The 12,464-nt window shown below is 38.3% G+C and overlaps 5 protein-coding genes across 5 annotated transcripts; 2 read left to right on the plus strand and 3 right to left on the minus strand.

Annotated features, from left to right (window-relative positions):
• The first annotated feature begins 111 nt into the window (after nt 1-111).
• On the plus strand, nt 112-2,180 carry SPOG_00347 (mRNA export factor Srp2). Its single transcript, XM_013167856.1, has 6 exons — nt 112-206; nt 251-473; nt 656-725; nt 779-852; nt 899-998; nt 1,055-2,180. The coding sequence occupies exons 1-6, from the start codon at nt 164-166 to the stop codon at nt 1,622-1,624; spliced, it is 1,080 nt and encodes a 359-aa protein (XP_013023310.1). The 5' UTR covers nt 112-163; the 3' UTR covers nt 1,625-2,180.
• Nucleotides 2,181-2,830: 650 nt separating this feature from the next.
• On the minus strand, nt 2,831-3,791 carry SPOG_00348 (rho family GTPase Rho2; the record flags this gene model as incomplete). Its single annotated transcript, XM_013167857.1, has 7 exons — nt 2,831-3,130; nt 3,199-3,291; nt 3,343-3,361; nt 3,408-3,448; nt 3,492-3,530; nt 3,646-3,724; nt 3,766-3,791. 7 exons carry the CDS (start codon nt 3,789-3,791, stop codon nt 2,831-2,833), a joined length of 597 nt encoding a protein of 198 aa, XP_013023311.1.
• A 929-nt stretch (nt 3,792-4,720) lies between these two features.
• SPOG_00349 (uncharacterized protein) lies at nt 4,721-8,330 on the plus strand (the record flags this gene model as incomplete). Its single annotated transcript, XM_013167858.1, has 2 exons — nt 4,721-8,012; nt 8,296-8,330. The coding sequence occupies 2 exons, from the start codon at nt 4,721-4,723 to the stop codon at nt 8,328-8,330; spliced, it is 3,327 nt and encodes a 1,108-aa protein (XP_013023312.1).
• SPOG_00350 (uncharacterized protein) lies at nt 8,180-9,687 on the minus strand. Its single transcript, XM_013167859.1, has one exon. It carries the CDS (start codon nt 9,503-9,505, stop codon nt 8,465-8,467), a length of 1,041 nt encoding a protein of 346 aa, XP_013023313.1. The 5' UTR covers nt 9,506-9,687; the 3' UTR covers nt 8,180-8,464.
• An 87-nt stretch (nt 9,688-9,774) lies between these two features.
• Nucleotides 9,775-12,335, minus strand: SPOG_00351 (TATA-binding protein). The gene is made up of 3 exons (XM_013167860.1): nt 11,393-12,335; nt 10,836-11,157; nt 9,775-10,779 (listed from the first exon to the last, which is right to left on the minus strand). Exons 1-3 carry the CDS (start codon nt 11,593-11,595, stop codon nt 10,609-10,611), a joined length of 696 nt encoding a protein of 231 aa, XP_013023314.1. The 5' UTR covers nt 11,596-12,335; the 3' UTR covers nt 9,775-10,608.
• Between the last annotated feature and the right edge of the window lie 129 nt (nt 12,336-12,464).

Consider the following 12,464-nt stretch of genomic DNA (forward strand, 5'->3'; position numbering starts at 1 on the left):
AATGAATAATCATTATCTAAATATTATAAAATTACAATTTTTTCTATAGATTTCACTTGCTTACTTAACGCCTGCTATACTACTACCAGCTTTGGTGTAGACTTGTCAGCACGGCGGTTAGTTGTCCTTTACCATCTCAGTACAAACTACACCAAAGTAAAAGATGTCTGAAACTAGATTGTTTATAGGGCGTATTCCTCCTCAAGGTAATATAATACAAAAGGTAGACGTGTATTAACGAAATTATTAGCTACTCGTGAGGACCTGGAGGACTTTTTCAAAGGCTACGGCCGTATCCTTGACTGTAAAGTTATGAATGGTTTTGGATTCATTGAGCTTGAAGATGCTCGTGACGCTCGGGATATAGTGAATGATTTCCCAGGAAAGGAATTTATGGGCAGTCAAATTGTTGTAGAGCCTGCTCGTGGTGAAAGAAGAAGAAGAGAAAACTTCCGTGAAACTGCTGCTTCTAAGTAAGTACATTTCTTTTTGTAAAATCTATACAAAGCGCTTTGTTGTACCTCTTTCGAGTTTTCGTTAAGCCTATGTATTTGAGGAGATTGGGTTGAATCAAAGTTTGCCCATTCGGATTTTATGACTTTTTTTTTCTTTTCAATGACTTTAAGCTGGAATAATAATAACTAACATCTTTTAGATACCCTCGTCCACGTCGTACTGGTTATCGTCTAATTGTCGAAAACTTATCTGAAGAAGTTAGCTGGCAGGTAATGCTTTATACAAAAGTTAAACGAATGCAATATTAATTCTATATTTTTAGGATTTGAAGGATGTAATGAGACAAGCCGGTGAACCAACTTTCACTGACGCTCACCGCCAAAATCCTGGTTTTGGGTACGCTTTAATGTCTTCAAAGTGAATTGATTACTAACAATGATAGCGTTGTTGAATTTTCTACTGAAGATGATATGAGAAGTGCTCTTACAAATCTCAATGGTGAAGAAATTAAGGGTGCTGCAATTGCTTTGCGTGAGGACCCTGTATGTCTTATCTTTTTTTTATTTTTCTAGTACACTGTACTAACATATATGAATAGAATGCTCCCAATGAACCTCTTCCCGAAGGTCCAGGTTTCCGCTCTAGGTCTCCTCCTCCTCGTCGTCGTTACCCTACCGATAATCGTAGAGGATTTGCCCGTCGTGATACCTATCGCCCTGCCAGAGATGATGATCGTCGCTATATTCCTCGACGTGGTAGCCGCGACAGTCGCGACAGTTTCCGCCGTGGAGGACGTGATGATTACAGACGTGGCCCTCGTCGTGATGATTATCGCAGACCCAGAGCCGATGAATATCGCCCTGGTCGTGATGATTCTTATCGTCCTGAACGTGATGACTCTTATCGCCCTGAACGTGATGATTCCTATCGCCGTCGTGATGACTATCCTACCCGTGATGAAGAATATGGTCGTGATGCTTATGAGCGTAGCCCTTCTCCCCGCCGTGAACGCAGTCGTTCTCCCAGATATGCGGATGAATATAACTCTTACCCTCCACCTCCTGCTTCGGAAATGCAGCAATCCAACAACCCTCCAAGCTATCCTGAGGAATCAGCTAATCCAGTCTCTGCTGGAAATGGTGAAGGTCAAGTTGCTGCTGAATGGTAAATTTAGACATTTGGTTTCATTTTAAAATCATTTATGATACATTTGTTAGTATTCCTACTTGTTGCTCTGATATCCTTATTTTGCTTGAATTAATATTCTCTTGAGGCTGGAATATTGGATGTTTCACTCAAAATGATCATGGATTAATCGTAATATTTCATTCGTGTAGTACCTTTATACCACTTCCTTTGTATTGGAATCTTCAATTTTGGTTACTCATTTATGCTGAACGTTCTTTACTTCTTTACTTCATACATTTCTCATGGTATAAAAGTTTTAATTGTCAAGCGTATGTTGCATGTTTGTGTTTCTTTTCGTTCTTTTCTGTATGTTGAGTTGATAATAAAATTTTGGAGAGTCTTGTGATATTCGGAAAGTGCATTCTTGTGTTATAGAGCAATTCGAATTGTCGTAGCGTTTTAACAAGTTGCTTTTACTAGCGAAATTTTTACCCATTGTTCATATCACCACCTTTATTGACTACTATCTACATAAAATTTGTAATAAACGTTTTAATATTAATGTAGTAAGATCTTATATGCCTTGAAGTCGTACGCCTAAGACAAGTAAATTTAGAAATTCGTGCTGAGTTTTTTAAAGTGATCTGTATCCTAGAATTCGTCCCCTTCGGTATCTATCGAGACTCACAAGCGTTTCGAATAGCGTATACTGCAAGACAGAATACGAAAGGAGACTTAATAAACATCATTGTAAATTAGGATTGATCATTTTTTGTTTCGGAATAAGGATAGTATATGAAACTTGCATTCTTTTACAAAACTGTCGCTAATGCAAAAAAGGAAGTACGTGTACGCTTGTAACCGTGTATATATGAGTATGCATTACATATACATTATTGAAATGCTGGAAAAAAGAAAAAGAAAGGAAGAAATAAGTGGTCAGAAGGAGAGGTTTTTAACGAAGCATATTATAAGAATTGGAAAACACGAAAGGGAAAAATGCAAAAGATAAAAAGAAAACAAACGAGAACATGGGAGAGAAAAAACAACCACAATGTAAAAAGAACTAAAATAAATAGGCTCGATGATGCAAAGTGGGAGAAATAAGGAAACGGGAAATGAAGCAAATATCAAGGGCGTAAGGAACAATGATGATGAAACTTCAAAGCTTCAACCATTAGAAATATACTGCAGAGCCATTAATGTTATAAGTAATAGGATTATAAGGTAATTGCGAAAAAGACAGCTAAACAATAACGCAGCATTTTGTAGAGCTTTTATCCATTTCCAAATCGCGTACTGTTAAGGCAGCACGAGTTGCAGCCTCAAAAACATCATCTACGCCATCACCTGTCAAAGAGGAACATTCCATGTACTTTCTTGCGCCAATCCTTTGTGCAACAATCTCAGCTTGCTGTGGTTTAACAAAGTTTTGATTTCGCCGCCGCATTTCTTCAATTGCGCCTGGATCGGTTCTTAAATCCGCCTTCATGCCAACGAGAATGAAAGGTATATTAGGGCAAAGTGTATTAACTTCCTCAATCCACTGTATACATGTTAGAATAAGTAAAAAAATAAAAAAATAAATAAACGGCAATAATAAAAAGCATTTACCTTCGTAGAAACGTTTTCCAAGGAATCCGGAGAATCAATAGCAAAACCTATAAGAATAATGTGTGCTTTGGCATAAGACATTGGACGTAAACGCTTAACGAATTAGCTTCTTGTTACAAAAACCCAACAAAGATCTGCACATACTTCGTATTCTTCTTGACCACTAATCGTTTGTAAGTAAAGTAAAGAAACAATAATTATTGACTTACGCTGTATCCCACAATGCTAGCTGGACGGATTTTCCATCCACCTTGATGAAGAGTTAGTAGAATTTAAAAAGACACTTCACGTACTCTACAATCCGAAACGTAATTCTCAAACACGGTAGGAACCTGATTTGCGTGTTAATGAAGGAACCAAAAGAACAACCATACATATTCCTAAAGAATGATTATTAGTAAAATAGAAATAAAAAAATGCAATAAAACCGGTAAAAGCAAAACATACCGTAGGAAAATAACCTAAAGTGAATACTGACAGCAGAGACGTTTTTCCACATGCACCATCACCAACAACGACTAGTTTTCTGACAACCGTCAATATTTAACTTCCTTTACGTTCACAAACCTTCGAATAGACTGAGACTGTAGCATGGGAGGAACTTTTTTTATGTAAAAGAACGATGGGAAACGAATGTAAATGAAATCTAGCTCACTTCCACAAGTCCAACACAGCACAAACGATCGCGGCACAATCTATTAAGTCTATGTAACACAGCAGTTCTAACAAGCAGACAAGAACGTCAACCTATGGTACTCTTCTTTTCCAAGTACGTGCCCAAATTAAAACGAACGCAATAAGGACTAATTCCAGGGTTAGACACTATTTATATGTGCTTTCTCGCAGGATTTAATTCTCTGTACGTACCTTGCAAAGAAACTGATATGAAACTTGAATATGCTTAGGATTGGTTTCGTAGGTCATCAACTCTGGAGGTAGGGAGACAGAATGCGAACTGTGACCTTTAGCGCTGCACGCGTTACGTATGTCGTAAAAGAGTTTGCACACTTTACGAAACTTTACAATATGCCTTACTTGTTGTTAACGCACTACGCTATATATTCCTTGGGATCATTATATTCACATTATACGGAACAAAGCTATGTCGTTATGTTTCCGTAAAAGAAATTCAAACACTTTGGCACTGAACGATTTCCTCACTTTTCGCTTTCGCTAGCATTGAACCTGAAAGGAGTCGAGTATTCCTGTTTTGGAAGAAGATAACGGTTTTTTAAGTGCCGTTAAAAAGTACGAAAAGCTGGTATTCGAGCGGGCGATTTTAAGGTAGTACTGGGAAGTGTTGAAAGAAAACCAGGAATTTACTCTTTAACTATCGTCTAAATCGACACATGACTGGGTCCTCTTTGTTATAAAGATTTATTTTAGAACCTTTTTGAAGAGCAAAAGCTGCAAGCTCTTTCCTTTTGTGTATCGACGAAAGTATACTATAGCACCAAGTCTAGTTGTTTGAGGATTTCTTTGAAGAAGGAGAACGAACAAGAAATACGTCCGTATTTGCACCATGGGTAGTCGAGAGCTCTGTATTGAGGCGCTGAATGCAGGGATAGAGCCTCCGAGCTTTAAAGACCTTTTACTTCCTGTATCAAACCCGGCTGCAAATGCAAAAAAACGAAATAAGAAAAAGAAGAGGCAAAAAGCGAAAAAGCAAGCCGAAGTTTCTGCTGCCCCGTCTGGAATCTCTGAGGATGAGGGACTTAGCAAAATCGAGCAACTTTCTATGCATCCATCCTTAGACAAGCTGATGGCGGAAAAGGACAAAGAATATATGGAATATAGAAGAAACATGGAGAGTAACTTTACGGCTTCTCCCAACGGATCTTCGCATTACTATCCATCGCTGGATGACATGAATGCAATTTCCTCAACGGACTGGCAATTTACGTTGGAGTCGAATGCAGCCGCTGAACCTTCTGATGAATGTATTATCTCTTCTTCTCATATCGTCGATGAGGCAGAATTTCCTATCCATTTTCCAACTTTGGAGGAAGCTGCTTCGCCTTCCAACATCTCCTCAAATTCTGTACATAATAACCTATCACCTTTTCCGCCGATAGAACCAATTATGCCTCTTCCTACAACGACATCTTCAAAAAAGAAGAAAAAGAAAAAGAAGAAATCTAAGAATGCAAATCCCGCCATGAATGAACCCATCGACCCACAGACGGACGTGCAAGAGGAATGTGATGGTAATGCAGATGAGCATGCCTTTCCGTCTTTTCCAAACACTAATAATGGGAAACCTAAAGACAAGATTTGGGCAGCCTCAAATACTGAAGAACGCGAACAAATCCGTGAATTTTGGTTATCTCTTAGCGAAAGTGAACGGAGATCACTTGTCAAAGTAGAAAAGGAAGCTGTTTTACAAAAAATGAAAGAGCAACAAAAATATTCCTGCTCTTGCTCTGTATGTGGTAGAAAACGTCTTGCCATTGAAGAAGAGTTAGAAGTTTTATACGATGCTTACTATGAGGAGTTAGAACAATATGCAAATATTCAGCGTAATCGTGCTTTGATGCAACAGTCCAAAGCACTAGATGAGATCAATACTCCCATCGCATCTGCGCCTAATGTTGAAATCACTGAATATATTGATGAAGAGGAGATTGAAAAAGATATTGATTTTCAAACAGAGTCGGAAACCCCTGAGGAAAGTCTAGGGGAATATGTTTCTCATCAAGATGATACCTCTGTTCAAGATGGTCAAGGGCTCTCTGTTGACAAAAATATTTCCGCTTTTACTGAGCAATTGGATTCAGTAGATGTCGATGCAAATCAAGTGGAAAGTCTTCCTTATACCCCTACGGATCCTTCTCGACTTCACGAAAAAAATAGTTATCATGCAGATTTGTATAATTTCGGTAGCAGTCTTACCGTTAAGGGAGGTATTTTGACTGTTGCTGATGATTTGTTGAAAAACGATGGGAAAAAATTCATTGAAATGATGGAACAATTGGCTGAACGTCGCATGCAGCGCGAGGATAATAATACTTTTCATGAACCGGAAATGTACGATAGCGGTATAGAGTACGATGAAAATGAAGATGAAGAAGATGAAGATATAGATGAAGAAGATGAAGATGAGCTTGACTTGATGACGGATGAACAAAGGATGGAAGAAGGTAGAAGAATGTTTCAAATTTTTGCTGCTAGGCTATTTGAACAAAGAGTGTTACAAGCTTATCGAGAAAAGGTTGCTCAACAGCGGCAAGCAAAGCTTCTCGAAGAAATTGAAGAAGAAAATAGACGGAAAAAAGAGCGAGAGCTTCGGAAGTTAAAAGAAAAGGAGAGGAAGAGGGATAAAAAGAAACAGCAGAGACTTGCTAAAGAAGAGGAACGGCAGAAACGTGAAGCCGAACGATTAGCAGAAGAGGCTGCTCAGAAGGCAGCTGAAGCCAAAAAAGCTGAAGAGGCTCGTAAACGAAAAGAGGAGCAGCGTATTAAGAAGGAAGAAAAGAAACGGCAGCAGGAACTGGAACGTCAGAAAAAAGAGGAGAAGCGGAGAATGGAACTAGAAGAACGGCAGAGACAAAAAGAGTTAGAAAAGAAACTGAAGAAACAGCAAGAAGAGGAACGATTAAACGTTGTACGTGAACAGCAATTACGTTTACAGAAATTAGAAGAAAAGAAGCTACGGCAAAAAGAACTTGAAGAGGAAGAAAAGCGGCGAAGCGAAGAAGAACAGGAACGTTCATCAATAGCACAAGCGCAGGAGGCAGATGAAGCGGAACGAAAATTACGTGAAGCTAAAATAGCCGCTTTTTTTGCACCTTCAAAAGAAGACACTATGAACATTGCTACTCATTCTTCCTCACTTCCTCAGGCCTTACCAAATACTTATTTACGAACAGAGCCACAATTCTCCCCTTCCCGTGCTTCATCCGTTGCACCAAACTTACCTTCAATACGGCCAAGAGAAATTAATACTCTTCCTTTCGGAACGCCTCAACCTATTCCGACATATAAAAATCCTTCTCAACTTCCTGAGAGATTGGCACCTTCACCAAGTTTTATAACCTCTCCCTCTTTTCCTTCCCCGCTTAATATACCTAATAGCTCTCTTTGCTTAGATAATAACGGAAGATCGAGGCAACTTAGTAGCGGTAACCCAAATTTGCTGAATTCTAACCGTAATTCTAATGGTCTATATTCTCCGGTCTCTCTTTTAACTAATCACAGTTCTTTTGGTTTAGGCTCAAGCACTCGTAACTCGCTAGGCCAAACGGCTTCTCCTGTGCATTATTCTCGATTTTCAAACTGTATATCTCCTTTAAGTATAAAACCTTCTACGACTAAGACACCACCATTGTTATCAAGGTTGAACTTGCAATCAAATTCTCAGCAGGATCCATCGGAGTTGAACGATATAATTGGAAACTCCGTACCTAACATGAATATGGCTACTTCGAAAGAAACATTAATGGGTTCTTTTGGGACGGAAGCCTTGGGATTGGGATCTCCGACACCCATGCGCAGTAGACCTGCACCTATTCGACGACCGAGTCAAGGTAGTTCGCTGTTAATGAAGAAGACGCTCAAGGAAGAAAGACTGGGTAGTCGTGCTTTGCTAGATGAAAACTCGGATACAGTTTTATCTCAAAACACGTCGTTGGGTGCGTCCTATGACGGATTGAACAGGCGAGCAAGTCATGGATATGCTAAGTCTTTGAATTATTCTAATTGGAATTCACCTAACAATACCGCCTTCTACAATCCGCTCTCCACAGGCCCATGGAGTTCAGCGCTGGGCGCTTTTACTCCAAGTACTTTAACATCTGATGCTTCACGCAGACAACGTACATGGGCAGAATGAAGGATGATATTGAGTAATCTTCTCTATGATTGTTATCAGCAGCATTGTACATAAATGATTTATATGTTTGTTATGTCTTTTGTTGTTCCTTGTTTTGGTTGTTAAATTATATTGGTTTTTTTTTCGCTAATGCTGGGATGCGTTCGGTTCTAGCTTTATTAAAACAGAGTCATTTAATAATATTAATTTTTACGTTCAACATTTGTAAGTGTTAAATGAATAATAGATTAAGCAAACATTTATTCATTTTTCTTATACTATGATAGAAAGCGATCATGTATCTTTGGCACAGGGGAAGTAGGTGGAAAGGACGGACTGTAATGTTTTAGAACTAAATAAATCTAAAAATAAAGGTAGATTAATTATGAAATATTCAAAATCTCATCGTTAAAAAAGGTTAAAAGACATTACAACAGATTACCTACGCTCAAAGCACTATGAATCAAAAAGTGGAGGTAACGAATCAGATGTACCAAGGTCTTCTACCGAAGGTAAATCATTCTCACCTGAATACGAAGCAAAAGATTTTTGGCTCCAACTTTCACCTTCAACGTTAAGAGGAGTTGTGCCGTACTCACGATTAAAATTGGTAATGTTGACACCGTGATCTCTGAAAGATTGCGATTCTTCTTCTTCGAGCATCCCAAAAGGATTCTCAATAAAGCCGCCACCATCTTCTTCGATGGAATCATTCAAGTTCATTTTCTGATTGTTTTCGAACCATTGGAAAGGACCTTCTAAAGACACAGATTCGGGAGCAGGTACACTATTAGACAGAATAGAGGCTTCCTGAAGGAAAGCAGATGTGGAATCTGATATATTTTGAGAATACAAAGGAGTTGTATGAATTGTACTTACAGCAAAATTACCATTAATGGCTTGCCGCAATTGAAAAAATGGTTGCTTTCCTGACTCCATGGAAGTTTGAACAGAGTTCAATATAACCTCTTTTAGCCGGTCACATAGTTCTGCTGGCTCTTTCAAAACTTCTTCAGGGAAAAGACCATGGTACTTTTCATACTTTGGAGATGAAAGTCTTATTGCAAGTTGCTGCAGAGAAATCTCTTGATCTTCTCCTTTTAACAGGTCAGCTAAAACTTTTTCTATTTTCTGAATATCCGGATTCGTTTCAAAGGTCTTTCTCATACAGGGATTTGATGCTATTTCCGATAGCAAAGGCTCATCGCTTGTTGCTCCTTTATAAAAAGAATTGAGCGTTTCTGGAGCTGTCTTCTGTTTCTGTTCTTTCAAAACTTCTTGTAATTGAGGTTCAGCATGTTCAGACGGCCGTGCTTTTTCATCCTCAGCTTTCAGTTTCTTTATCCATGGTTCTTGTTCCAAATAGTCCCCTTCTAAGGTGCCTTCTATTGAATGCTCTCTTTTTAGTACGTGTTTTTCTGGGGAATAGAGTAAATAATTTAAATGCTCTTCTAATTCGTTTCCTTCAGGAATTGCAGAATCCAGCTCAAATGCCATCAAACTTTCAGTTTCTAAAAATATATGAAGACGTTTCACCAAACAACTTCTCTACTAGTACTCATCTATTCATACAGATAAGCTCATATATTTTGAATAATACAACCTCCTGACCTTAAAATTTTCTTGGTTAAATTTCGTCAAATGAAACATACCAACGTCGAACGCGAATTAGGTATCGCGCCGTACTCACCTTAAACTTATATCTTCGTTCACACAGTTCCAATTTCAATATCTTGAATCCACTCTACGGCTAATATTTACTCGATCTCCTTTCCAATTTTTCAATAATTTTATTAATTATTCAATATTTCTTTTTTATACTTCATTAGTTAACTATTATTTATTATTACAAGAATCATGAATAGGAACTATACAAAGCAACAAGAATAACAACACTTGTAGCAAAAAGTTTGTTAAGTCAAGTTGCATAGACAAATGGCAATACCCCACAGAAGTTACTTCCAGCTAAGAAACCTTATGCATTGAACTCGAGCTTGAAAGCAATAGTCTCAATACCATATTGTCCTTCGCCCTTGACTTCTTCAATTTAAATAAATTTAAAGAGAGGACCCACAAAGAACCGTTTGCCATTTAGGCAGAAATGTGTATTGCGTATCATTATCATCATCAAAACGCAGCTAATCGCCAGATGCTGCCAAAAATGTTTAAAATTTAACAATGCCATCAATAAGATGTTTTCTTTTTATATTGCAATGAGAAGCAGCTTTTTCCTAAGAAAATCTTATCCCTTCCCTGTTTTACAAGGGCCTGAAAAAACAGTGACGAACTTATCCACCGAAAAAAAGACCAAGATATAATTCCCAACTGCAGGAAGACTCCAGTGACATTCTCAATAGCTAATCTCCCAAGCACAACTAGAATATGGGAAAGCTTATTGAAAACTAACGATTTACAATCGTTATAGACAGTTATTTCACTTGACCTAACGACTAGCGATATGAAATATTCAGTCTTTTTTTTCTGCCTGCTTAAACCCACATATAAGTTTTTGATTACCAACAAATTCACCATATAATTTGTTTCGTTGAATGGATTTTTGGCAAACATTTTTCTCCAAAGAATACCACTTCCCATCACTTTTAGTGTTTACGGAATTCCGAGAGTACAGGATAAATAGCTTCAAAAGCCTGGTAAATTTCCTCTCGTACTTTGGCACCCGTTAAAACGATTTTACCAGATACAAAAATCAGTAAAACCACTTTGGGCTTAACCATACGATAAATCAAACCAGGGAACAGTTCAGGCTCATACTGTTTGCAACCGTTAGTATCGTTTGTTTCAGCAACATTTACTAAAAACTACATACGGATGAGAAAGTTCCGTGAGAATAAGCCAAGCCCTCCAAACGGATTGGGAATTTCACATCACAACTTCCGACAATATTTTGAATCTTAAAGTCGGTAAACTTTGCGTTAAAGCCAAGCTTCTGGATGATACGAGCATATTTCCGAGATGCCAATTTAGAGTCATCCTCGGATTTACCACCCAAAACAACCATTTTGCCTGAAGCAAAGATTAAAGCAGTGGATTTGGGTTCACGAATACGCATAATGACAGCTGCAAAACGCTTGGGATTATATTCTGCATTACGTGCATGAAGGGCAATAGTTTTGAGATCAAGACGACAGCTATAGGAAAAGTATTAGCATTTCATAATTAGATTGTCTATCAAAAACACTCATTGGAACTGCTGCAACCATGACCCACCGTCGCCAACAGTCATCGTCACGGACAGTCTTCACAAAGGCCCTACTGTTTTCAATAATCGAATGCCTTGAAAACATAAAGGTACCTTGAAAACCATATCCGGGACTATGAGACATACGGCAGGCCTGTTCCCTATCCATGAGAGGCACGACTTACTCTAAGTTCACAGTAGCAACAATGTTCTGAAGGGTCGGAACAATTCCGGAAACACCCTCAGTCTTCGCAACTTCTGTATCACCGGAATCTGCCGTGTCATCAACTGTTTCGTTATTATTAGTTGGTAAAACAGGGAACGCTAAAGAAGAATTGTTCATAAAAGCACTCGCTTGCGAGGCCGTGGTGGGCAAAGCAAAATCCATTTTCTGTGCACTAAATTGACCTAACAATCTATAATATTATTCACTGGCTTGCGTTATCCCACCCTACTGGAAACCCTAGAGCTCACGGGAGGCCGTCTCATTTATATAAACCAGGATTTACAGGGTTAGGGTTTCTCGTGTGTAACAATCAGCCCTCAGTGGCAGATAGATATACAATATTTGTCGAATAAAATTCTAGCACTCGTTTTTATACATTCTTTTCTTTAATTTCATGTATTTTTTAATGTAAAGTTTGAGCTTGTTTGATAACGTCCGTTTTCAGTGAGTTTTTGGAAAAAACTACAGGAGATACGAAGTAAATTTTGATTATAATATGGTTTTAAAAAGTTCCACTAAATTCAGGACGTCCTTCCTTTCAAAATGCTTTTTTTTTAGGTGTTGTTGGTTGCTGGCGGCTTGCCTGACACTGCGGCCAGCAACTCTCATTTGGGAGGAGCAGAAGGATTATGTAATCGTTGCTTGAACAGTCCTAATGCAGTTGCTGTGTTTATCGTTAAATGCTTTACAATCCTTTAACATCATATCGGTATCGGTAAAGTGGGGGTAAACTAAGCAAGACGATGGATAGGATGGATGAAAGGATAGTTCTATAGGGCAGATTCTTCGATTGGATTTACCGGAAAGTAAATGAAAGGCTCGCTTCAATTTTTTACGATTCGTAGTAGATAAATAAATAAATAAAGTTTAGAGAATATTAAAAAGGAATGATGAGACTGTACGATACTAAATGGTTTAAATGAGGACTCAAGCGCTTTATATGGGGAAAAAAGCATAAATAGGTAAGAAAACTACTTCCATAAACAGAAGCGTCTAGATAATTCTCTGCCATTTCTATAAAAGATAATGAT

Source organism: Schizosaccharomyces cryophilus, assembly GCF_000004155.1.
Source record: "Schizosaccharomyces cryophilus OY26 unplaced genomic scaffold supercont4.3, whole genome shotgun sequence".
Lineage (NCBI taxonomy): Eukaryota > Fungi > Ascomycota > Schizosaccharomycetes > Schizosaccharomycetales > Schizosaccharomycetaceae > Schizosaccharomyces > Schizosaccharomyces cryophilus.